Source organism: Desmodus rotundus, chromosome 10, assembly GCF_022682495.2.
Source record: "Desmodus rotundus isolate HL8 chromosome 10, HLdesRot8A.1, whole genome shotgun sequence".
NCBI lineage: Eukaryota > Metazoa > Chordata > Mammalia > Chiroptera > Phyllostomidae > Desmodus > Desmodus rotundus.
In genome coordinates this window covers 45,353,248-45,378,202 of record NC_071396.1, presented here as the reverse complement: position 1 = coordinate 45,378,202, position 24,955 = coordinate 45,353,248, and the positions used below count along the sequence as shown (strand labels likewise).

General features: G+C 57.9%; 2 protein-coding genes across 6 annotated transcripts; one reads left to right on the top strand and one right to left on the bottom strand.

The window, feature by feature from the left end:
• Positions 1-7,568: 7,568 nt before the first annotated feature.
• On the top strand, positions 7,569-15,555 carry SHROOM1 (shroom family member 1). 5 transcript variants are annotated; one of them, XM_053913173.2, is made up of 12 exons: positions 7,574-8,115; positions 8,490-8,651; positions 10,465-10,584; positions 10,846-10,929; positions 11,523-11,602; positions 11,900-12,906; positions 13,000-13,055; positions 13,222-13,434; positions 13,612-14,202; positions 14,291-14,432; positions 14,540-14,812; positions 14,894-15,555. In XM_053913173.2, the coding sequence occupies exons 6-12, from the start codon at positions 11,941-11,943 to the stop codon at positions 15,224-15,226; spliced, it is 2,574 nt and encodes an 857-aa protein (XP_053769148.1). In that variant the 5' UTR covers positions 7,574-8,115; positions 8,490-8,651; positions 10,465-10,584; positions 10,846-10,929; positions 11,523-11,602; positions 11,900-11,940; the 3' UTR covers positions 15,227-15,555. The 5 variants fall into 5 exon arrangements, with proteins under 5 accessions (XP_053769150.1, XP_053769148.1, XP_053769147.1 ...); XM_053913175.2 differs by lacking the exon at positions 10,465-10,584 and having other exon boundaries at positions 7,569-8,115; positions 14,306-14,432; XM_053913172.2 differs by lacking the exon at positions 10,465-10,584.
• A 4,836-nt stretch (positions 15,556-20,391) lies between these two features.
• SOWAHA (sosondowah ankyrin repeat domain family member A) lies at positions 20,392-24,628 on the bottom strand. The gene has a single exon (XM_053913230.2). It carries the CDS (start codon positions 23,878-23,880, stop codon positions 22,165-22,167), a length of 1,716 nt encoding a protein of 571 aa, XP_053769205.1. The 5' UTR covers positions 23,881-24,628; the 3' UTR covers positions 20,392-22,164.
• Between the last annotated feature and the right edge of the window lie 327 nt (positions 24,629-24,955).

Here is a 24,955-nt window from a genome sequence, read left to right as displayed (position 1 = left end):
TTGTGGTTTTGATTGGCATTCAACGCTGAGCACCTTTTCATGTGCTTACTGGCCTCTTGTGTGTCTGCTTGGGAGAAATGTCTACTCAAATTCCTTTGACCACTAAAAATGGATTATTTGTCTTTTTGTTGTTGAGTGGCAAGCAGGTAAGCATGTTAAGCACTAATTTAATGGAAGCACTCACTGCTCTAGAAAGAAAGAGGGTTGCCGGTTGACTTTGCTTTTGATTCTTTTCCGGTACTTCCAAACTTTTTGAAAAGAGCCCGTGTTCGCAGACTGTGAACTTGAACCTGCTGCCTTCACGAGTACAGGTTGTTGATCTAACCCTGCGAACCAACGCAGAGGACCTGGAAATCCAAGTGAACTCTCTTGGAAACACTAGCTCCCACCCGCGGCAGCAGCTCCCAAGCCCCGCTTTGCTGTGACTGAGGAGTGGCTGAAGCCCTCGACTCCGTGAAGAAAGTGGCCCCTAGTGCATGGCCATCACATCTTTTTGTTAACGCCGCCCAAAGGGGAAAGTAACGAAAGAATTGTGGAGGCCTGAAGGAAATGACCCGTCCAGGACCCGAGGTTGCCTTGCACTGGTTTCCCCCAGGGAAGGCCGAGGGGGACCGCCCACAGGCACAGCCACCAGGCCCCCGAGGGTGGCTGAGGCCGGGACGCAGAGGGCTCCAATGCAGCAGCAGGAAGGAAGGGTGCTGCTGGTCTCCCTCTGGCTCCTTGCTTTTAGGACAGTGTCCTCTGCCTCTCTCCTGAAGCTGCGGGCAGATTGGTGCGTGGTCGCTCGATAACTGCTCGCTAATTTAAAAGATTCCTTTCCCACAATCCCTCCCCGAGGAGGGCCACCTAGTGTCCAGAATGCTGTTTGTACTGGCTCTCCCTCACACCTCCCCGAGGCACACGCGCATTCACACGTGCGTGCACACAGCCCTGGGTCAGGAGACCGAGGCCGTCCGTGGGATGTGGCTGTCCAGTGTGAGCACACAGGCTAGAGCAACGGTGCCCACACGCCCTCACCCAATAGCACCGTTAGTTCTGAGCGCAGGGCTGTAGGCCTGGCCTTCCCTTCCAGAGAGAGCTCACACTCTGTCCAAAGGAGCAGACAGAACAGTAAACGACCACAAACTCTACAGCGTGGTACTAGGTGGAACAGGGAAGAACAAACTCTGCCTGGGGATATCCAGGACGGCTTCACGGAGGAAGCGACACTTGGCCCAGGGGCTGTGGGACTCGGCATTGTGATGGTCCTTTACCGGGGGCCTTTGCTAGTGGGACAGGGAACTTCAGCATATGCCAAGGCCCTCCGGCTGCTGTGGGATGGGAGCCCATTTGACTTGCTCTTGAGCAAGGAAAATCTTGTTTTTGTTTTTAGGGCAATTTCATGCCTTTGAGCCAGGAACTTGCCTGCCTGTCTTTCTCCCGCACCACTCTACCCTGTTTCCTGAGCCGCTGGTTTCGAGACTGTGTGAGTGAGGCCTGTGAGAGGGTGACCAGCCATGTCACGGGGACTGGGTCACACCCCAGGGCCACCGTGGGAGAGCGCTCTTGCTCTCTGGCCTGGTGGTTGCTTCTTCTAAGGCGAGAGGAGCTCTGACACCCGCATCTGGCTAGATTCGCCCAGCCCTGCCATCTCAATATTAATAAGTATTAATAGGTTCTGTATAGCAAACTTCTCAGTTTTAAATAACAGCCACCAGCTGCACCTGGCTCACTGCAAAAGGAATGTACTGGCAGGGAGTCTGGTGGCTCACGGAACTGACTGGGAGGCAGGAGGACCAGGCTGTGAAATCAGGCAGGGGCCTAAGGAGGCTGGGCAGTGAGAGTGGGACCCGGGTTAGGAACACCACTGAGGTGAGGACTCAATAATTTCTCACCTGTCCCTGCCTCTCTGTGTCACCACAGAGACTGCCAGTGCCTGGCAGAAGTGGCAAGCCCAGGTCTCAGGCCTGCCCTGTGGGTTTCACAGTGCGGGAAGGGCTCTGTCTCCCCCAGACCCACACAGCATGGGAGTCCCTGGGATGGGAGTGTTCAGATGCCACTGCGTCCCTGTCTCAGGGGGAGTGAGCCGGGTTTAGGAGAGAGGCCACCGGCAGCCGCAGCAACACCCATGGGTGGTCGATGGTATGGGAGGCCGTCCTTAGAGATGAAAAGGGGACTGCGGTTTAGTCACGATTGTGTCCCCCGCCCCAGAAGCTGCTGCGAGGAGTAACAACGATAGCAAACCTCACGTACGGATGGCCTCCCGCGGGCTGAGAAAGTGTGAGGGAGGCTCACTTCTTCTTTGCCTGGTGAGTATGCAGTAGTGCCCTGCTTACGGATGCGGAGATGCAGGCTCAGGAAGGCTGGACCATCTCCAGGGTCCTGCAGCTGCCGGCCTTTGCATGTGGGCCCGCCAGGCGTGGGCTTGCGCTCTCCTCCTGAGCCGGTCTTCCTTTCCTGGGGTGCACTGTTCATGGTGAAACTCACCGCGTGGCCAGTGAGCCTGAGTGAACCCATCTCTGTCCCTTCCGGGCAATTGCTGCTGGCTGCTCTTGCCCCAGAATTCCTCTGGTGTCACCCAGCTAATAGACACAACCTGCCTTTATCTTGCTATGTGATTTGCTAGGAAAGTCGAAAGTCACTTTCTATTTATCTTGTTTTAATGTCTCTTGATGTTCCCTTGAAGTCCAAAGAGCTGCCAGCTAGATTGTGTGTGTGTGTGTGTGTGTGTGTGTGTGGTCCTGCTCACCCCAGGCAGGACCCCACAAACACACGGACTGTGATGAATAAAGTCTCTTCCGTGTGGGAACCTGACCAAACAGTTCAGTTACGATCAGCGGGGTTTTCACCCTGGCTGGGTGGCTCACTTGGTTGGAGCATCGCCCTATTCACCACAAGGTTGCAGGTTTGATCCTGGGTCAGGGCACGTGCCTAGATTGCAGGTTCGATCCCCTGTTGGGGCGTGTACAGGAGGCAACCAATTGATGTTTCTCTCACATTCTTTTTCTTTCTCTCTCTCTCTCTCTCTCCTTCCCCCTCTCTAAAATCGGTAAACATATCCTTGGGTGAGGATTTTTTTAAAAATCAGCAGGATTTTCTAGGTGAACATTAAGGACATGCATTATTTGCTTCCAGAGCCAATGACCAAAATTTCACCCCACGTGCGCGTGGCATGCTGGGAGCCCATTCTGCCCAAGTCCAGCACACGATTTCTTTGCAGCCCTGGATCTGGAGCTCTAGAATCAAGTTCTCCCCTTGAAAATGCTGAGCGGGTGACTCCCTGGCAACAGAGTCCTGGGAGGTTCAGCTCGGACAGAAGGGCACTTTTAGGAGCGGGGCTCTCTGGGGACCCTGCCACCCCTGTGTAAAGGCCTGAACGGCAAAGGGGCAGCCTTCGCTCCTGGCTGTGAGCCAGCTGCTGCCCGCGCTGAGCAACGCTGTGGTGGGGTGGGGTGGGGGGTAGTTCAGAGCCTGAGTTAATTTCTGTGCCTGCAAACCAAAATGAAACATAAGGGACACTTTTCATCTGGGTCCCAGGAGATCAGAATAACAAAGTAGAAATGCTCACCTGACCTCCACTTCTCTGTCCTGGGTGCACAGGCGTGGGCTGGAGAGAGCCTCTATTCGTCTGTCCTGTTTATCCTCTGCTGTCCGAGACCTGTGGGTGACATGTGAACAGAGTAGCCCAGGGGGACCGAATGGTCCCAGGCCCGGGGCTCGGGGCCAGGCGAGAGGAGAAAAGCCGAGTTACTGCGACCAAAGCAAACAGAGGCTGGCGTGTCACCCGTGTCTGTAGGGAAAGGGTGGTATATTTGCACTCAGTAAGGACGTGACAGCCCCACATTCCTTTCCAGGACCTGCTGATCTGAAAGGGAACTTCGGTTCAGTCCCCGGGACAACCAGTCCCTGCCCAGCCAGGCCCGGAGAGCCCGCCTGTCAGAAGCGCCCGCAGGAGAGGCGGAGCGCCATGCTTCCTGAACGTTCTTCCTGTGGCTGCCTTTCTGTAAGGCCCCGTCTTTGGAGCACTGCGGTGAGCTCAGTGCATAATTAAAGAGCAAACAAACTCCCCCCGAGGGAACATTTACAATTTAAGAAGACATTTGTGTATAAGCAATGATTCATGCTGTTGTGTATCTGAAATAGACAATAGATTTTGTGGAAGGATTTCTGGCCTCTGAAGTACTTCAAGCAATACATGACCATCTCTGAATTATTATTAAGGCAACCAAGTAGCTGCCATCTAAAAGAGAGGTACCTCTGCTTCACCCATGGGGTATAGCCTCACCACTACCACAAAGTAAAAAGACATGAACTTGGGAAAATATTTGCCACACATAGGGGGGAAATGTAATTGCCTTAATATATAAAGAGATTTTACAAATCAATTAGAAAAAGACTAATCATCCGATAGGAAAATGGGCAAAGGAAATGGACACATCACAGAAGTTAATACAAATGGCTTTCGAATGTACAAAATTATGTGTGATTTTATTTATTTTTATTTATTTTTTTAAAAAGGAAGTTAAGGCAGTGAGATAGTATTTTAACCTTTCAGATTTCGGAGAGCAGAGGTTTGATAATGCACTGTGTTAATAAGGATGTGGGAAAACAGCGATTCTCATATGTTGATGGAGCTGTAAATGGGAAACTTCTTTGTAAGAAATTTGTCGATAGCAACCCAAACTGGAAGTATACACACCCTCGGGTAGCAAACTACCCGAAAACTTAGTGGCTTCCACATTCACAACGATTTTGCTTATTATTTTGAGGGCTAGAGCTTGAGGAAAGGCTAGGTTGGGCGTTCCTTCTCCCATCCGTAGGCTGTCAGCTGGGACGGCCGATGCTAGAGGATGCACTTCCGATGCATCTGTTAGGAACTTACCTTACAAACTGACACATGGCCAAGGGCATTCACTACAGAAGAGGAAATAGCAAAAGATTAGATCAACCTAAGTGCCCGTCAATAGGGGATTGGGTTAAATAACTCAATTTATTTGGGTCCCTGCAATGAGTAACGATGCACCTGTTTAGAAAAATGATACACCTTACGAACTGATATTGATTGAATGAGACCCAAGATATAATTTCAAATACAAAAAAATCAAGGGGCAGAACCTCTTGCAGAGGTACCTACAGAAAGCAATGTTTTACAAGCCCCTTCGAATAAACCACTGGAAACCAGATGCGACGCAGGCCAGGCCTGGGCCGAATGGCTGAGGACACCCACAGAGCGAGAACTCCTGACTGGGGTCTTGCGGCTGCCCCCTTTGCGCCTTGCCCGCTCCCTTTCTTGTCCTGCTCAGTCTGCAGTTCAAGCCCTGCTCTCCTGGGAAGGCGGCGTGCCAGCCGCAGGTTGCAGTTCTTCCCTCTGGTCCTGGGAAAGTGGCCTTGGGACTCGGCCATCACGGGGTCAAATTTGCCTCTGCTGATTAGGAGCTACTTGGCCTCAACAAGATATTTAATCTCCCTAAGCCTCTGTTTTCTCGCTTGTAAAATGGGCCATAACGACACCCACCTCTCAGAATAACTAAGTGACACTCTTAGCACAGGGTCTGGCGGCAAAGACGTGGTCTTTAGCATCCAAACCATTGCCACATCGCGTCCCCTGAGTCCAACAGAGAGTGGGCACCAGCGCAAGAAGTCACAGACTTGTGCGGTGGACGGTCACTTTGCTGTGGTGTCATCGGTTCAGGTTCCAAGTGTCAAACCGCACGGAGGAAGATCAAGGACTGCGGCTCTAGCCCTGACTAAGCCTAATCACCTGGGGGCCTCTTTGAAAGAACTCTCCCGGGCCTGGGAAAGTACTGAGATACAGAAGTCGGTCTTTTCCGTAGCAGAGAAACGCGGTAAATATGCGCGTGCTCCATCCTCCCCAGGTCACTAAAGGAGACTCTGGCTTTGCAGCAGTTTCTTCCCCTTCCTCTCCAGGGTTCTCTGGGCTTTTGTAAGGAAGAGACACGAAATGTCCTCCAGGCAAAGACCCCCAGGAAGACTCCTGCAGTTGAACACACTGGGTTTATCGCCCCTGCGGTGACGGGGCACCCAGCATGGGGAACGGGCCCATCTCGGTAAGAGGGCCTTGGAAAGCACTTACGGGGTTTGGGCTTGTGTTAGTGGGTTCGGGGAGAGTTCAGGAGGCAGGGCTTTTCTCAGTGTTGGATGCTTTCGGGAAGCAAGAGTCATCCGTGACTGGGCATCTCAGCAAATCCTTTTCTGAAAGACGAATAATTGGAGCAAAGCTAAAGCCGCAGTCGGTAAAGAAACAGCAGTCGCCCCTGTCAGCAGGGACAGGAAGACGTTTGGCCGTTTCTGTGACGTGCACGACATTCGTGGTTTATTGCGTCCAGACCCGACTACAGAGTGGTCTTGTCCTTTGTCTCCAGTGCGCCCTGGTTACAGAACGCCTTGTCTGATGTCAATGTCCTGTGAAATGGTTTAGATGCAGCCAACCACCATGGCCTTGGCTATGGATGTCCGGTGGGCTCCGAGCAACACCAAGGTCAGGCTGAGAGCACCAGGCCAACTTCCAGAAGTGGGTGGCTGCTTTTCTCCTTCTCAGGAGAGAAGGGTTGGGCAGGGCTTCTGTTTTCTGGGCGTTAGGTGGAGAGCTTCTGCCGCATGTGCAAGGAAGTAAGGGACAGGGAGGTGGACCGGGTCCATAAAAATGACTGTGGACACCGTGTGCGCTTCATGGTTTTCAAGAAATGTGGTTTTTTAAATATGAAATTTGAAACAAGCGATTGTGAATTGACTTTTAGTTGCTGGCTCGTGCTCCTCTATTGCGACACTGCTTGGAGACCAACCATGCGCATCAGCGTCTTAAAAGGACAGGCTCTCACAGCCGCAGCGGAGGGCTGGGTCAGGCTGGAGTTGCAGAGCGGAAGGGCACCGACCAGAATCCAGGCTCAGTCGCCTGCTGCCTCCGCCTTAGGAGAGCCGAGAAGACAGAGTTCCCCAGGCTCCCAGAAAGCAGCAGCCTTGACCCCTGGGCTGAGTTCTGTGACCCAGTTATTCCCACCAACAAACCGTCCCATCTAGGCATGCCGAGAGGGTGGACTCGGTCCCGGCCCCCAGGGGTGCGATTCTGAGGGAGAGTGAGGGCAACCCACACCAAGAGCAGAGGGACCTGAGAGCTGAAAGGGCCTAGCAAAGGGCCACCTGTGCCCTTCCAAGGACGGAGCACTTCTCGGCAGAGCCAGGATTCATGGGATAGAGGTGTGCAGAATGGGGGTGGGAGAGAGAGAGGACGTGGGGGTGCCCCGAGTGGAGCAGAGTGCCTGTTGAATGCAGAGCATACTTTGACAATAGAGGTGCCCAAAGGCAGGACCTTGAGAGCTAGACTCAGGACAGCCCGTGACCCCTGCCCAGGCCACAGGGCGCCGGCCTATGTCCAGCAATTGAAGGACGCACCGAGGGCAGTGGGAGTGAACACACAAGTCAGCAGTTCCCCGCCGCGGTCAGGGCAGCCGGCTGGGAGGGCCTAGACAGTGCAGGGTAGTGAAATTAACGGAAAGAAAGGGGGATAAAAGGTGGGGGGGGGGGGCGGGGGGAGAATCGCGGTGGGAATCAAAAAGCTGGAAGAGGTTGGAAATGGGGCCTCTGCAGAGCTGGTCAACGGGTGCGTTACCGTCAACCGAATCGTGCTCAGGGACAGAGGAAGAGCCCCAGGCGGGTCTGTTTTCTTGGCCATGCTTCAAAGGAAAGGGGTGGCCGCCCGGAGGCCTTGGGCCCGTCCTGGGCCCCCCCTCCCCACAGAGGGGCCTGTGGACGGGGTGGGGGTGGCAGGGATCAGGCCCGCGCACCCCGGGCGCCGATGAAGCGGGTAGGCCAGCGCGGTGGCCGCCCTTCCTCCCGCAACGCCCCTGCGTCTCCGGCTCAGAGCAAGAGGCCTGTGGCCGACGAGGAACGAACTGGTGTCCGCCCCTGAGCCCGGGGCCGGTACGTCCAGACACTACGAAGGGGCGGGCGGCTCCCGGGGCAGTGCAGCCGCTTCTCGCTCCCGCCCCCGGTGGCCGGACGTGGCGCCTCCCCCGCGGCGACCGGAGCCGGGAGGTGGGGTCCGGAGCCAGAGCCCAGGGCTCTGATGTCACCGCGCGGCCGCCGGCGCCCAGAAGCACCTCTCGGGCTGGAGCTCAGGTACGCGGCGCAGCGGCGGGGCCGGCCCCCCCTTCCCAGGAGAAGGCAGGACGGGCCGCACGGCCAGCAGGGCGGGGGCCCAGGGGGCTGCGGGCTGCGGGCAGTCGGAGCCACGCTGGGTGCGGAGGTGTCGATCCCGCGCGTCTAGGGGGCCCTGTGCGCCGGTGCTCTTGGCGGCAGGCTGGGGGCGGGGATGAGACCCGCCAAGAGGCGGGAGCCGCCGTGGGGTGGGGGTGGCGGGGGTGACGGGGGTCTTCCTCCACGACCCTGCGCTCCTGCCCCTCGGGCCGCTGCGGAATCCGGGTCCCTCCCGCCCAGGGTTGAGCTGCCCCCCAGCTTTCGTTCTGAGTCCCCCCCGACGGCGAACCCAACAGGAAAGGCGGAGAAATGAGCCGGCCCGCCGCCATCCGCCCTGCCGGCGCCCCCGCGACCCCGATCCGCCGCAGCACCGCGTGACTCTGCCGCCCCCTGCGGTCGCCGGGCCTGCGCCTCTGTCCTCCCTCGCGTGCCCGGACTCTCAGAGCTTGAAGCCTCAGGTAGGTGTCCGGCCACACCGCGGCCTACTGCCCCTGGTGCCACCATCACCCCGCGTGTCCTGCGCCGCACTGAGCGAGAGGCTCTGGGACAATGGGGGCGGGGCGCTGGGGACTCTCGAGGCCCTGGGCCTTTCCAGAACGGCTGCCTGTCTAGACCTAGTCTGGGGTGCTTGGATTCGAGACGCAGCCCGGGACCCGGGAACTCAGTCCGGCAGGGAGACGGCCTTGCAGGAGAGTCCCCTCAGTGAGCCCGGGACTGGGGGAAGGCCAGCCGGGAGGGGCGGCCTGGACAACCTCTCTAGAGAGGTCGGCTGTGAGGGGGGCTTTGAGGGAAGTACCACCTAATTCCTGACCGTTGTTGGTTGTGGAGTTTGCCTCCTTTCTGGTCACCTCACCTGGGTCTGCCTGGGTACGGTCTCACCCACTGGAAGCTGCCTTCATCTATTTCCCCAACAACCTCTAACTGAAAACCTGGGCCAGCCTGCTGGCCTGGTCCAACCTCTGCCCCGAAGTCCTAGCCCACATCCCAGCTTCTCAGCTGCCAGACCTGCAGCAGACCCCGCACAGCCCACTGGCCCCAGACTGAAGGAGCACTGGACCCCGTGCTTGGTCCGACGCAGCTTCCTCCTTCCTGAGCCTGGCAGCGCCACCTTCCAGCGCCCAGCTCTGCATGCTGAAGTCATCCTTCTTTCCCTTCTTTCTTTCCTCTCTTGCTCTTTCCTTTAAGTGGCACTATATTGCACATGCCCTCCCCCACTCCCTGTGGGACCCCGATCTGGTGGTTTTCTGGCAGGGAGTCCATGCCACCCCCCTGCTCTGGTGAGGCTTTGGCAAAAGAGCTCTTTGAGCTGCAGCCTCTGGCCTTCCCTGCGGGCACTGGCCCTGCAGCCCAGCCCCCAGCTGGCAGGAATGCCAATCTGGGGCTCTTGGGCTGTGGCCACCCCCGGCCACAGGGACTGGTTGGGCTGCAAGAGGCTCCCTGCAGCCAGGCAAGTGTGGAAACTCCTTACTCTTTGTGCTGAGGCCCCAACCATAGTAAAGGAGCCGGACGCTCCTGGCATAGCCGGTTTGCACAGGTGTGAGCATCCTGCAAGGGTGTCAGCCTGCTGAGTCCACCACTGCAAAAGCATCCCTGAGCCAAGTTAAGGGCCATCAGAAAAAAGGTACCATGTTTTTATTATCCGTTCAAGCTGTTTTTATTTGGTGGACTCAGAGTTCTTTTGTCAATGCAGTGACTCACAAATAAGGTGGAACTTTCTAGGCCTGTTTTGAGGAAGCATCTGTGAATGTGAGCGGTCACGTGCCTGTAGATGCAGCAAGCCGGCTGACACGGGCAGGCGTGGGTGGCAGGAGCCAGGGCGAGCGGTGCTCCCAAGCTGGGCCCAGAAGGACAGGAAGAGAGAGGACTAGGGTCGGGGCGGCTGGGATGGGTTTCCCAGAGGAGGTGACTGTCCTCACGGGTCTTCCTGGAGTCCAGAGAGGGGAAACGCTTTGCAAAAGAGGCCCCCGAGCCTCCGTGGGAGGCCCCAGCTGCAGGGCTGGCCTCGGTGGGCATGAGGATGCCTCCAGGTGGGTGAGGTCAAGATGGTCTGGCCCCAAGAGGGTCAGCTGAGAGGCCCTCCAGGGAACATTGCAGGTACCGCCTCTCCCTTTTAGGAAATGCCGTCATATCCTCTCACCACTAACCTCCCTACCTGCCCTGGCCAGCAATCCGTAGCATGTGGGGTCTCAGGGAAGGAGGTGGCGGGTGATCCTGAGCTCCAAACAGTATCTAGGGGGCTCAGATGAGCCTGCTTTTCCGTTCCTACACCAGCTGGGGGCCACCCTCCTCTGCCAAGCAGCTCAGGAAAGGCGAGCCCTCCTCCCAAGTCCCCAGAGCCCAGGGGGAGCCCCAGTTTCCCAAGACTCAAAGCTGCTCTGACCCCTGACCCAGGTACACCCACCCAACTCCTGCCCCGCCCCCCGCCCTGGGGAAGTACAGATTTCTGGCCCATCCTGCCTCAAGCTGTGCTTGCCTGCTGTTTTTGGTTCCTAATAAAGCATGCGTGTGCCTCGCGCTGTCTGCGCCCTTCCCCAGAAAAGACAAATAGGGCTCTTTGGCTTCTGTCCCCTCTTCTCTCCTCCCCCATCTGCTCCTTACAAGTTGGCTCCTTCGCTTGCCATTCAACATGTATTTCTTTACCATCCACTGCAGGCTGGGCGCTCAGGGTCCGGAGACAGCAAGCACAGGGACTGCCTTCAGGCAGCCCCAGGTGGGACTGGGAAGAAGGAATCACAGGCAAGTCAACAATTACAACACGGGTGATGAGGGCTGTGAGGGGAATTCAGGACACTGTGGGAGCCCAAAAGGTCAGGAGGCCTCTAAGCTGAGCCCTATTGGAGCAGCAAGAGGGGCAGGACAGAGAGGGACAGCCTGTCAGTCCCAGACAAAAGGCAGTCTCTGGAAGCGGGGACCATGTTATTCCGGAATCTGCCAGTAGTTTGAGGGAAGGTGGTGGCAACTGTTACCCACAGTGGAGTTTGGGCTGAGGCGGAGGCTTCCGGCAGCCGGGCGTGGGGATGGGGGGCGGGTGGGGGTAGGGGGAAGGGGGAAGGGGGTCTGGCTTTCAGCAGAGTTTGCTTCTAGGAAATTGATTCTGGCAGCAGTAGGGTTGGAGGCAGTCCCAGATTCCAGGCAGGGCTCTGCCTCTTACCAGCTGTGTGCCCCTGGGCACATTGTTTCCCCTCGAGCCTCAGTGTCCTCGTCTGTGAAACGCAGATAGCAGTCGGGAGGAGCAAGATAAATATTTATGGAAAGCGCATGGGGCTGGAGGACGGCTGTGAAGCTGCCCCCTGACCTGGGCCCTCTCCACACCTTTCTTGGCTCCCCAGTGATCTCAGGACGTTCTGGACCATTGTTCATCCGGGAAAGATCACAGGAGAAGCTGACAAAGCGCCAGGAAGCAGCCAGGGTGGGGCTGGGCTTGGGGGTGGGTGTGCGGTGGAGGAGCGTGGGTGCATTCTCAGCGCTCCAGGGGGTGCCAGCCCGGAGAGCCCCAGCAGGGAGCGGGCCAGGGGCCAATTCCTTTCCCTGAGCCGAGGCCCTCCACCTCCAGAATCGCTCCCTGGGGCTTGCCCTCTTGCCCGTGCCATCCCTGATCTGGGGGTCATGTCAGCGCTTGAGAGGGTGTGACTAGAGAGGGGAAGTGTAAGCGGCCTCTGCTCTTGCTCCGACCTCCTGCCGCATCACGCCGTCTGTGTTCTCCAAGGCCCCGCGGTGCTAGCCTACGCAGCGCTCAGCCGCACATCCATGGAGGCCCTGGGCCCAGGGGGCGACCGCGCCTCCTCAGCCTCATCCACGCGCAGCCCGGACCTGCGGCGGCTGTCCGTGCGTGCCGACTCCGCCTACAGCTCCTTTTCCGCGGCCTCGGGCGGCGCCGAGGCGCTCTCGCCGTCCCCGGGGAGCGACCTCCTCCCGTACCTGGACTGGGACTACGTGCGCTGGGTGTGCGGCGGCCCGGCGCCCGCCCAGACCGCCGCCGCCCTGCACGCCTCGCCGCAGCCCCGGCCCGCGGCCGCCGCGCGCACTGGGCCGTGCCCCCCGCAGGGGCAGGGGGCCCCGGGGGCGCTCAGCAGGCAGGCCACCCCACTGCTGTACGCGCTGGCGGCCGAGGCGGAGGCCGCAGCGCGGGCCGCCGAGCCGCCCAGCCCTCCGGCCTCGCGGGCCGCCTACCGCCAGCGCCTGCAGGGCGCGCAGCGGCGAGTCCTCCGGGAGACGTCTTTCCAGCGCAAGGAGCTCCGCATGAGCCTGCCGGCCCGCCTAAGGCCCGCGGCCCCCGCGCGGCCCCCGACGGCGCACCCGCGCTCCGCTTCGCTCGGCCACCCTGGCGGCGAGGACGAACCGGCGCGCTCCGGGGTTCTCGTGCCAGGAACCGCCGGCCGGGGCCGCCTCGCCAACCAGCAGCAGAAGTGGTGCTTCTCCGAGCCAGGGAAGCTGGATCGCGTGGGTCGGGGCGGTGGGACGGCTGGGGAGTGCTCGGGTGGGGCCTGCTCCAGCTTTGGCCAAGCCGGGCCGGAGCCCCAGGAATTGCAGCGTCGGGCGTTGGCAGAGTTCGAAGGTCACCAGATCAGAAGGCCACCCCGAAGCACAGGGGACCCAGAAACCCGGTCCTTGAAGCTCGACAACGCCTACAGGCCTGCTCGAAGGAGTCAGAGCGCTTCAGGGGAAACTCTGGGTCCCTGGGGAGGTCCCGGAGGGGCCGTGCCCATTTTCCAGGTGTGGAAGAGAAGGGCCCCAGGCTTGGGGTGGGGGGCTTCTGGGAGACTGAAAACTCGAGCCACATTTCATTCAACGTCTTCGCCTTTGCAGGCCGTTCCTCAAGGAGCAGAAGCCCCCAGACCACTATTTCAGACCAGACATCCCAGGTGAGAGAGATGGATCACCTTTGGGAGGCAGTGGCTTTCACAGCTCTGGCCCAAGAGAGCAAAGCACCTCGCACCTACCCTCAGTCTGGGCCTTCTCCTGCTGTCTTTTGCAAACCAAATCCTTCCTCCCTGGTCGCCGTGGTCAGTGTGGGGTCTCTGCCTCCAGGTTCCTGACTCAGAAGGAAGCTGCTGCAGTGGGGTGTCCCGCAGCGGGTGCCCAGAGCACTCCCACTGACTGTGAGCACGGGGTCCCCGAGACCAGCCCAGCGCCTGCCCGGCTCCCCTCCCTTCCTGATGATGACGTCTTCCTGGAGGAAGCCCCGCTGGTCAGAACGAGATCACCTCCAGACTCCTGTGCACGCCCAGGGCTCCCAGCCAGGTGAATTCTCTTTTGCTTCCACGCAGAGGGAGACACCCACGTCCCACACAGAGCTACACAATGCGGGAGGGGCCCACAGCCCTCTGTGCTGGACCCTGGGAGCCCGGGCGATGGGGTGAGGACCCGTGGTCCTTGGAAACTACCACTGGTCTTCAGCCAGAGCTTTTTCCACTTCAGTGTCTCTCCCACTTCCAGCGTCCGTGCCTCTGACCTTCCGTGTGGAGCTGGCTTGAGCCACAGGCCCAACCGGGATACCGTCCCCCAAGAACACCCCTTCCGTGAGTGCGCTGAGACTGCAGGGGCGCACGCCTGCTGGCACGGGGTGAACGGTTGTGTGGGCATCTCCAGGCCCCCATGCTGTAGCGCCCCTGGGAATGCAAATGGCGACATCCCAACCACGGACCCCACTGGGCTGCTGATGACTGACTTCCCTGCAGCTGCAGAGAGCAGCCCCCTCCAGCCTCTCCCAGTGGACACCCTGGGACCTCCAGGCGATGGTACCCAAGCGCCTCCTGATGACACGGCCCCGGCTTGGGGCACTGGCCAGCGTGGCTCCCGACCAATGGGGCCCAGTCCCCGCCTGGAGGAGCTAGTTCAGGAGCTGGCCAGACTGGATCCCTCTCTGAGTGACATTCTCACCTCCTGCCCCGGCCCAGAGCCTCCTCTGGAGCTGCTGGACGGGCTGATTCCTTTGGTTGAAGTCTGGGCTGCCATGAGGCCAGCCTGTGGCAAGGCTGGAGAGGAGGCTGCTGGTACTTCTGAGCCAGGGTGAGTGAGGGGCACCAGGGACTCGGGAGATTCTAAGCCCCTGCGGCCTGGGGCGTGACAACCCAGGGAGCACTGGCTTTACCCCCAGGTCCCACCTCTCTAGCTGCACCCCGCTCCTGCCAACTTCTCAGGAGGAAACAAGGCCTGAAAACCTCACCACCCACGCTGAGCCCGACCAGCCATGTGGTCAGGGTCTTCCGGAGCCAAATAACAGCATCCGAGCTAAGAAAGTGAGTGTGGTGGGGCTGGTGGAAGCTGGGTGGGACAGGAGGTGGGAGTTGAGCATAAGATGTCATGGGTCTGGACCCAGCTTTAACTACTCACACCCTTCCTGCAGGTGGAGCTAGCGGCCCTCCTCCAAAAGACGCTGCAGAACCTTCAGGCTGAGCAGGAGCAGCTGCAGGGGGCAGCCCAGACTTGGGCCAGGCGTGGGGCTGCGCTGGAGGCCGCAGTAGGCCAGGCCTGTGCACCCCGCGACCTAGAGCGGTTCAGCCGGTTCATGGCCGACCTAGAGCGCGTGCTTGGCCTCCTGCTGCTACTGGGCAGTCGCCTGGCTCGCGTGCACCGCGCCCTGGCCCGGACGGGGGCAGACAGTGACCCTGAGGAGCAGGTAAAGGGTTCAGGCTGCGGGAGAGCGGGGGTGGCGAGGCGCACTTGCCCCGCTCACAGTACCTCTCCCTGTGGGCTCCAGGCCTCTCTGCTGCAACGTCTCAGGCTCCTGCGGCAACAGCAGGAGGACGCCAGGGAGCTGAAGGAGCATGTGGCACGGCGCGAGCGCGCCCTGCGTGCGGTTCTGGTGCGGGCACTGCCTGCTGGGGAGCTGCGTGCCTACTGTGCCCTCCTGGCCGGCAAGGCCGCCGTCCTAGCCCAGCAGCGCAGCTTGGACGAGCGTGTCCGGCTCCTTCAGGACCAATTGGACGCCGTCAGGAGCAGCCTTGGCCGTCGACCCCCATCTCCCAGGCCGGCCTCCCCACCAGGGACGCAGCCTCCCCATAAACCGCCCTTCCCGGCCCTGATTATTTAGTTACAGCGTGGAGGTGGGGAGCGTTGCCCCTGTTGTTCACCCACGCTGCTGGGGTGCCGCTGGTTGGTTGGGTGCTTTTCCCCGGGGGTGGGGACGACCCAGGCTGGGCCCTTCCCAGGTACTTCTTCCAAGTGTTGCCATGTGGCCTCACCCAAGTCTTGTGGGTTATTTGGTAATTAATTTACGGATTTTATAAACTGCAGTGTTCCCCCTTCTTGTGGTGAGAGAGAGGGTTGGTCAGAGTGGGGTGGAGGGAGTGGAGACAAGCAGAATCTCAACGTCAAGATGCAAAACAGCCTCTTTTCCCTCAATAAAAACTGATGTGGGGAGTGTGTATGTCACCTGGAACGTCGTTCGGGGGAAGGATCCTGTTCACCCGTTTCAGACACCAGCCCTGCCTGATGGGGGCAGAGGAGGGATTTGTTGGAGGGTATCAGCGAGGTCTGGGCATCTCTGGAAGACTGGGGAACCAAGTTTAAAAGCAGCTGGGACCAGGGGGGTGCTGGGCCCCCAACTCCACTGCCACCAGTGATCTCTAACTGTTCTGGGGACTGCATCACCACCAACGCCAGGCCTGACTGGCCAAGTCCAGGCCTCCTTGGCTGGTTTTACCCGAGCCCCCAACCTCTGGTGGAAGTGGGGTACTGCTTCCCTTCAAGACTGAATGGGTAAAGTCCCCAATGGAAAATGGGTTCAAATGCTTTGCTGCCTAAGAACCCTGACAAATATTCCGTGTACTTGGACATTCGGGGACATTCGTTCCAAGAACTTCCTTTCTCTTCCAATTGTGTTATCAAAGTTGAGTTTATCTTGCTCTCCTCTGGAGACTGCGCTGGGTTAGGCAGGCTTGAGGAGGGCATTTGGGGGTGGGGGCAGGAGGTGAGTCCTGGGGGCTGTGGAGACCTACCACGTGAGAGCTGAGGGCCTGGAGAGGCAGCCCCACTGTGTGCTAGAGGCGCCGCCCATCTAGGGGTGGGTCGGGGTTGGGAAGCAGGAGTTGGGCTGAAGCGTAGGACACGCACACTCCTCTATCTGGATCAGCCCTCTGTACACAGAACCAACGTCAAGTTCTCAAATACACACGCGAAAATCAGCATTAGTATTTATAACTGCAGGCGCCAAGAAGAAGAACATTGTTCTCGCAAAGGTTCGGCGTATTTTTGGAACTTGGGCACGTGAAAAGGCATGTATGTGTGTATTTAAAGCCGACCGACCCCAGAGTGAGAAATCTCTGCTGCTGGGCTTGTTTTCTGATTTGTATTGTCCCTAAGTGCAACTGGTCGGGAATTTTAAATGGTCGTATTCATAGCAAAAGCATTAGTTGTAACAGTCGTGCTATTGAGCGCAGAACAATGCTCACATTGTGCCGTTTTATAAAAAACATATGGGGCTCCTGCTGAGGCAGTCGCGGGTTCTAACATTATGCTTTGAGCACTGGGCAGGGCCTCCGCTCCAAGGCCTTCAGTCCAGCAGGGCCGCTGGCTTCAGGATGCATTCTACACGGAATCTGCCTATTTCTGCCTTTTGCCCTGGACAGGCCCCGTTGCATTCTCTGGTGGCGATATTCTTGGAAAGACACTTAACGGGGTCCCGTGGGCCAGTGGAGACGGTGTATTTCAGACAAAGCACCCCCAGGCCCGGATGGGCCTGGGGAGCAGCGTCTGCCATTGCCCAGCTAGATTGCCCTTTGCTCCTGTGCTGAGATTTGCCTTGGGGAAATACGAGGCTTCTCTGCTTGTCCCTGCCACATCAGGGGAGCCACCAAAGTAGGTGGACACCAACTGCGCCCGTCCTTTCACGTGGCTTCTGTCTCCTTTATTTCCCTCCACTTTATTTCCCTCCCATTCCGTTATTCCTGCAGACGGCAAGAAGGAGCTCACCGTAGCTGCTGCGTGTTGGTACCACAGACCAGGACTTGCAGGGCCCGGGAGCCCGGTGAATTTCACCCTCCAGGACACCGCCAGCAGAGGGCACTGTTCTCACGATGAAAGCGGCTACCTGTACTTGGCCACCAGCAGCCCCTGCAGCTCCCAGGCCCTCCGCGCTAGCCACTGGGAGGACTTTGCCTGGGCCTGCAGAGCAGTGTCGCTGCTGAGGCCGAAGGCTGGGGCTGGGCCTTTTTGCTTCAGTCGGAAAGCAATTCTGGCGAGGCAGCCCTGGGAAGGTTGGCTCGCTTTCCTTGGTTGCTGGTTAATGAGAAGTGAGGAGGAGGGAAGCCAGGGTTGTTATCTCCAGTATCAGTATCGAGAAGAGTCTTACTTAGTCGCCACCCCCGCCCACGGCTGGAACACAGGGACTCAGGGCTCCCGGTTGGAGTTTCTGGTCCCCACCTCTTGAAGCCGCCTGCGCCCCCCAACCCCCGCCTGCCCTCCTTGCCCCCGCCGCGCTGGAGACGGCTGAGCCTCCTGGCTCTGCCCAGGGCCAGCTGAAGCTGGGCCTGTTGCTGGGCAACAGGCAGCCCTGTGACCGCCTCCGCGGCTTGCCTCCCCCGCCCTCGCTGCTGCTGCTAATATGGATGTAATTAGTGTACTTTTACCTTCAGACTGCAGATTGGAAACGGAATGGGGAAGCAGTGTGCCGCATGCCGTGAACAGCCGGGTGCGCGCACCACGTACCTCCTCCAGCGGCGGGGAAACCTCGGGGGTCCTCGCCGCCTGCTCACTCTCATGCAGATCGGAAGCTTAAGAGGGAATTTAGGTCAACTGTAGCTGAGGGCCGCAGAGGGGGGCAGCTGACCAGCAGGCGGGGGTGGGGCTGGGGGTGGGGGGAGGCAATCGCTCCAACGTGGCCTTCTCTACCACCCTGAGGTTGTCACCGCTCCACCAATAAGCAGGTAGACTTATTGTCTTTAGGCGGCCACGTAGGGTGGTTTACTGTTGTCTTTGAAATTTAAATCCGCATCAACTTCCCACGAGGACTTTTTTTTCTGGAAGAGAGGTCTGCGCATACCTACCAGTTGTCTGTCTGTGTCTCGCGCGCTCTCGTTCCTGCTGGCTCTTGCTCACTCTCTCCTCCCTCTCTCCCTCTTCCCAGTAGTCACACCTGAGGCCACCTCTGCTCCAAGGTTCAAGGCCAGAGGTGTGGCAGCTCCAATGATGAGGCCAGGACAGAGGTTAAAAGCTCTCTGGAGAGCAATAGAGCTTATCTAAGCAAACATTTTAAGCGGTCAAATAATTTCTTCCAGGAAAAGGCCCAAACGAGGGGAGAATGCATGTCCTGGGTGTGCCTACCTTGTAACTGTGTGCTGAGGGCTGCGCCCCGACTGTCCAGTTCTGGGAGGTGGGGGTAGGGATTCTACAGGAATGTAAATGAAGAAAGACATTGTTATATCTATTTTAACTATCTAAATGCACATGACATAAAGAACATGGAATAATTTCCCTTTTGTGGGAGTACGTTTTTCCTAGTAAAGTTGGTAATTTCTGTGCACATTTTTTTTTTAATATCTTTTTTTTTTAATCAATGTGTGGTTGCCTCTCATGTGGCCTCCACTGGGGACCTGGACCGCAACCCAGGCATGTGCCCTGACTGGGAATCAAACTGGCAACCCTTTGGTCTGCAGCCTGCACTCAATCCACTGAGCCACGCCAGCCAGGGCTCTGTGCACGTTTATTGACGTGATAAAAGAACGGGGAAGCAAAGGCACCAATCTGAGCTATTTCGTTTTGGGGTGTAGCCAGATGCCCCTGTGGGCCCAGCGTGGCACGCCTCCTAGTATTTCAGGTTGGCTTGCAGTTCACAGACAGCTCTACCTACGCATATCCTGTGCCCCTCTCCCCACAGGCTGCAGGGTGGGTATGCCAGTCTTTCGTCCCACACAATGGGGAGACGGCATCGGGGAACTGGGTGACTTGCCTGAGGTTGCTCAGTGAGTGAAGGGCTGAGGCTGAGACCACCGAGCTTTTCCGCAGCAGGACGCGGTCATGGGAAGGGCTCAGGAAGCCTTGCCCACACAGCGCTTGCCCAGCTGTGAGGCCTGAGCAAGTCACTGACGATTTCTCTAGGCTGCGGTTTCCTCACTTCAAGACGCTAACAGTGCCTATGTTTAAGGTGGTGGCTAGTACCTGCAAAGCGTTCAGAGCCGCGCCTGGCACATAACAGACACAGGTCACACGAACATTGCCCACGCCCCGGCCTCCGGTAGTAAGTGGCACGCGCTCAACAACTCCCAACCTTCTGTGAAGGAAATGTGAAACCTTATGAAAAGCTCGCTCTGGCCACGGCTCGTGCATCCATTGTCCATCAACAATTCTCCCCATTAAAAGGAGCCATTCTTGTCCCCGTGAGAATTCTAACCAGCTCAATTGCCTTAGCTTATACACAATTATTCTCGGGTGTGTCAGCTGGAAATGCCCTTCCACAGGGGTACCTCCTGCTAGGCAATATGTGGTTCTTGAAAACTCTCCACATGCTCACCCATCCATAATTTCCTGCTGACGTGCCGTATAGTTTCAGAAAGTCTTGGCCTGCGATGAAAAAGCAGTGCTTTCTAACACCCGAGTTTTAGGCTTATTGGTTCTAAACTCTTGCCAAATGTTTTACCTCACTGGGAAGGCTCCCAGCACACCCTCTGCAACACAAAGATTTGTCTGGTCATTTGAGTAACCCTCCTCCGAGTTAAGTGTTCAATAAAACACTAGTTATTGTTATTACTACCCTACTTGTTTAGATTTTGATCTTTCTCAAGGTGGGTCATAACTGTTTGTGACCTTTGTTACCTAGTCAAGTCTCTCTTTTACCATATAAAATCTCTAATATTTTATTGTCTTTTCGTCTTTCAGCCACTCAGATTGCTATAATTATTGCCTCCCACAGTTTTCCTGCAGAGGCAGAAGATTTCATTTGCATTTTAAAATAATTTATGCAGCTTAGCTGGAGTTCTAGGTAAGGAAGGTGGGAAAGGTCAGACCAGAGCTTGCATTTGCCTACGGTTTTGCCTACTAGGGCCACGTGTGGTTGACTCCTTTTATTTTGCAGAGCTATTCAAACTCTTTCGATGACAGAATGCTTGAAAGTGGCAGGAGAAGGATGAAGAGAGGAGGAAGAAATTAAGTAAATTAAAGGAGAAGGAAAGAAAAACACAGTGGCAAAGGGAGTGGGGGGAGGTAGAAGAAGGTTGGGGCTACAGTGGCAAGAGCTGTAGAAGATTCAAGGAAAACACATCATCACACAAACAGAAACAAAATGGGAGATTGTTTATTTCATTGCTTAAATCAAAACATTTTATTTACACCTGAAATAATTTCAGAGGCCTCGCTGTTACAGGTACTCCTCTATGGCAGGGCGCCCTACTACCCCTGCCACAGAAGGCATTGGATTGATACAACTAATGACATGCAAACACAATGTGCAAAAGCAGGGCGTCCCCACCGTATGACGTAAGTAAAAAGGTAGAGCAAATAGATTCCACATCTTTAAAACAGAGAAAGAGCCATTATAATTACACTGCCTTGAACCTGGGAAATCTTGGCCATAGGTACAAACCTTCGCGGTTCCAGAGAGGCAAAGGTCCCGAGACATTAAATCAACCCTCTAAGGTCACTGAGCAAAGAGATGCTGAATCTACTGTTTTGGAACAAAGTGTGGGCTTTCAGATGACTTTCCCAAATGGATATCATGCACTTTCTATTTGTACGGAACTTTCACATAAAACAGTTGCTGCTCCTTAATTGTATCCAGTGCTACTTTACTAGTTATTTTTCTGGTGTGATGCTGTAACTTTTTTTTTTTTTTTTTTTTTACTGGTGGCCCCACTTGGAACATTTACCTACTTTATTGAAAGGCTCAGCCAGATTTCAGAAACATGGCGTGACAGCGCAATTCGCATAAACACACTTAAAATAATTAGACGTTCATGCCAAATCAAAATGCCACCCACGAGCGCCAGAGACGCGCGGTTACATTCCACCATAAAGAAAACCACTAATTAAAAATCTGTCTGTCCAGATGTCTCTGTTCTCCCGTTACATCGCCTTTCCTCTCAAGACACACTTGTTTCCAATATTTAGCATTCGCAGTGCCAATGAAATGAATTGCATTTACAATGGTCACGCTCTGTGTCCGAGACTCTCTGGGGCCTTCAGTGCCTAAAACGAGGTAGATAAATGTTTAAGGGTTTTGTTGGTTGGGGCTAATTTCTCTTAGATTAAAAAAAGAGAGATTTTATTTATTTATTTATAGAGAGAGGGGAAGGGAGGGAGATAGAGAGGGAGAGAAACATCAGTTGGTTGCCTCTTGCAAGCCCCCAGCTGGGACCTGGGCCACAGGCCAGGCCTGTGCCCTGACGGTGACCTTTTGCTTCACAGGACAGCGCTCAGCCCACTTAGCCACACCAGCCAGGGCAATTTCTTTGAGATATTGATCATTAGTTATTTTAATAGAATTCCAAAACCTTTACCAAAGATCAAAAATGTCTGAGCATTTTGCCTAAAAAATGGAAAAATATAATTTCACAAGGTTATTATAAAAGTTGCTTTACCTCATTTCAATTTAAAAACAGGATAAAAGCATCAAATTACAAAACCACTGGTATCTGAGAGCTGGCCAGCCATCTGACTTCACAGGACACTGAAGGAGGCCCTGGCCACTGGTTCTGGCTTGGGAGTGCAGGGAAGCAGAGGCACTGGGCTAACGCACTCAGGGGCCAGACCAGCTGCTGCCCCTTAACCTTTAACCCTGAATTTCAAGTCTCCCCCAGTGTTTAAGCCTGACTTCTGGCGGTCTTCATAGGACGCTCACTGAGATCTCGAATCCCAGCTCCGCAGACAGGTGAAGCTTCAGTAGAAGCTGGAGGCACGGGCTCCCCGGGGTTAAACGGACTGCAGTGGCCAAGGCTGGAAACCGGATGGAGTGCAAAGTGCTGGGCCGCTGTCGCGGGCGAGCTTAGACTGCGAGGGGCAGGCCCAGCAAGATCAACTCAGCCGAAGCCTCAGGGACTGTCAGGTAGTGGGGGGCAGGCTGGGCATTAGACCAGCGAAGGGCCCCGGAGTGGATCGACGAGACGTTTCTGGAAAGGCCGGCACGCCACTGCGGCTCTTCGTCTTTTTACGAGGAGCTATGGGCGAGGCACCCAAGAACTTGGTGAAGGAGCAGGAGCCCGACTTCCTCAGGCCTCGAGCCAGGTCCTGGAGCATCAGGTCGTCAGCCAGGACCCCCAGAAACGCGCTGGTGGTGGAACTTAGGATGGTGGCGGCCACCTGCACTGGGCGCCGGGCCGCAAGACTGCCCCCGCCCCCGCCGACCGCAGTGGGCTCGGCCGAGCCCGGCAGGCTGGGGTCGCCCAGCAGACGGCGCAGCGCGTAGGTGGCGCCCTGCGGCAGGTACTGGTAGGCCCGCCGCCCGCTGTGGTCGCGCACGTGCACCTGCGCACCCAGGCCCACCAGCAGCACCGCGGCGTCCTCGTGGCCGTGCAGAGCCGCCAGGTGCAGCGGCGTGTAGCCGCCGTGCGAGCGCGCGTTCAGGTTGACCGGCGCGCCCCCACGCCGCGCCACCTCCACCAGCTGCAAAGCCATCTCGCGGTCGCCGCTCTTGGCGGCCCAGTGTAGGGCGGTGAAACCGGACATGAAGTCGCGCTTGGCGGCCAGGCCTCCGTCGCGCAGCAGGAGCCCGTGCAGCTGGTGGGTCCAGCGGCCACTGGCCGCGCGCACTAGCCACTCGTGCTCGGCGGGCTCCAGGGGCACGGCAGACGGCGGAGGCGCGACGGGCAGCTCCTCGGTGTCGGGGCTCAGCAGGCGCGGGCCGGCCCGCGACAGGCGCCGCAGGTGCGGGGAGCGGCCCGCGCCCAGGCCGAGGCCGAGGCCGAGGCCGAGGCCCAGGCCGGACTCCTCCACCGACAGCCGCCGCAGCAGGGGCGGGGAGCTCAGCGGACTCGGCTCCTCCGACAGCTGCCGGCGCAGGCCCTGCTCTTCCGCTCGGATCCGGAGCGCCGCGGGGCCCGGGACGCAGCGCACGGGCAGCATGCACGGCTTCTGCGGAGGCGCGCGCCGTGGGGGTGGCGGCGGCCCTGTCGTCGCCCCAGGCCCGGATTCCGGGTCGGGCGGCTCTGCGTAGGGTAAGGCCGCCTCCGACGGTGGGGCCTCTTCTGCAGAGAGGTCCTCGGAGGGGTGGGCTAGCTCCGAGGCTGGAAGCCCGGGGTCGGACGGCCCCCCTGACTGCTGGGTTGGGGGACTTAACAACGGCTCCCCAGTCGGCTGAGTGAGCTCGGAGGCCGGCGCCCCAGGAGTGTCCTGTGGCTCCGATGGCGGGTCCGGGTCCCCGGGTGCATCCACCGACGGCTGCGCCGAGGACGGAGCCCCGGAGGCAGCGGTGTCCACGTGTGAGAGGGACGTGGTCCTGGACGGCGGGGCCAGTGGCTCGGCGGTGCTGGGCACGCAGGAGGGCAAGAGCTCTGGGCCCTCTCGGGGCCGCGGCTTCTTCCTCAGCACCACGAACTTGACGCCGTCGAGCTCCTTCACCACTGCCACGTCGTTGACGAACTGCTTGAAGCGGTCCCTGCGGGCAGCGCGGCCGCGCGGGTCGCCCGCATCCAGCAGCGGCTTGAAGCGGCTCAGCAGCTCGGAGTTGCGCACCTTCCCGCCGTGCTCGTGCAGGAAGCCCAGCACCGCCGCCTGGCTCACCCCCGCGGCCGCAGCGGCCGCTGCCGCGGCCAGGGCCATGGCCAGTGTCTGCCCCGCCGGGAAGCCCGGCCGCCCCTCCCGCCGGCCTCCGCCCGGGGCTGCTGGGCCAGGTGGACCGCCCGGCGCCCGCTGGTGCGCGCCGGAGCCGGGGTTCCGGGAGTCACGTCCGCCTCGGCCGGGCTCACCTGGTCGTTTCCACCGAGGCTGGGCGGGCGTGTCGCCGAGGCTGGACCGCGGTCAAGTCAGCGCCGCAGAGCCTGGGAGTCTCCGGGGGAAAGGCACGGCGCGCGCCCACCACCGCCGCCCCGCCGGCCCCCAGTCTTCGGGGTAGGTTTCTGCCTTTATACTTTGTCCAATGGGCACCGGGCTGCATCCCCCGCGTTCGGTGCTCGCTTTACAGGTGACAGCTGCCACCAGGGCCTTGGGGGAGCGGAAATTCTCCACCACCGCCCCACCCCAGCCCGGGAATTAAAGGCGCAGCGCCAGGCTGCAGCTCCGCTCGCGTTGCTAGGTGGGTGTGTTCCCCAGGGGTGCCGCGGTCGACCCACGAGGCTAGGATTTTATTCCTTTAAGAAATATTTAACCACCACAAAATACTGGGCGATTCCTACCTTTAAAGACCACCAGTGCCTCTCCAACAGTCGAACGCCTTTCATGCAATTTACAGCGAGGTTACTTGCTGTGCGTGGCAGTGTGTGTTACCCGAGGTTTAGAAGAGACGTTTAAAAAGCAATTTTCCCATGATAAAATAATACATTTCCACATCGGAACAAAACCACAGGAAACCATAAAGAAGAAAAAAATATCCATTTTTTTGAAATCACCATTAACGTTTTGAAAATTTTATTCTCCGCCATACACGTTACCCATGTTTGTGCTTTAAAACCATATTGTGAAATTGGAATCATGCTGCATTTTTAACATTTAATCCGCGAATGTGCGTGGAGCACCTTGCTCGTGCCAGCACCTTTCCAGGCCGTGGCATGCCGGCCAGCAGGACAGGAGGAAGCGCCTGACCCCGCGGAGCTCTCACGGCGTTGGGGCAGGGGCACGGAATCCCAGGGCGAATCTGAGAGCTGTGCGTGATGCCACATACACACTATGCGAACAGCAA

Coding starts and splice junctions, on each gene's coding strand:
- SHROOM1 (XM_053913172.2), top strand. CDS start 11,941: ATGGAGGCCCTGGGCCCAGGGGGCGACCGCGCCTCCTCAGCCTCATCC. Junction 13,056..13,221: donor TTTCAGACCAGACATCCCAG/GTGAGAGAGATG, acceptor CTCTGCCTCCAG/GTTCCTGACTCAGAAGGAAG. Junction 14,433..14,539: donor ACAGCATCCGAGCTAAGAAA/GTGAGTGTGGTG, acceptor CCCTTCCTGCAG/GTGGAGCTAGCGGCCCTCCT.
- SOWAHA (XM_053913230.2), bottom strand. CDS start 23,880: ATGGCCCTGGCCGCGGCAGCGGCCGCTGCGGCCGCGGGGGTGAGCCAG.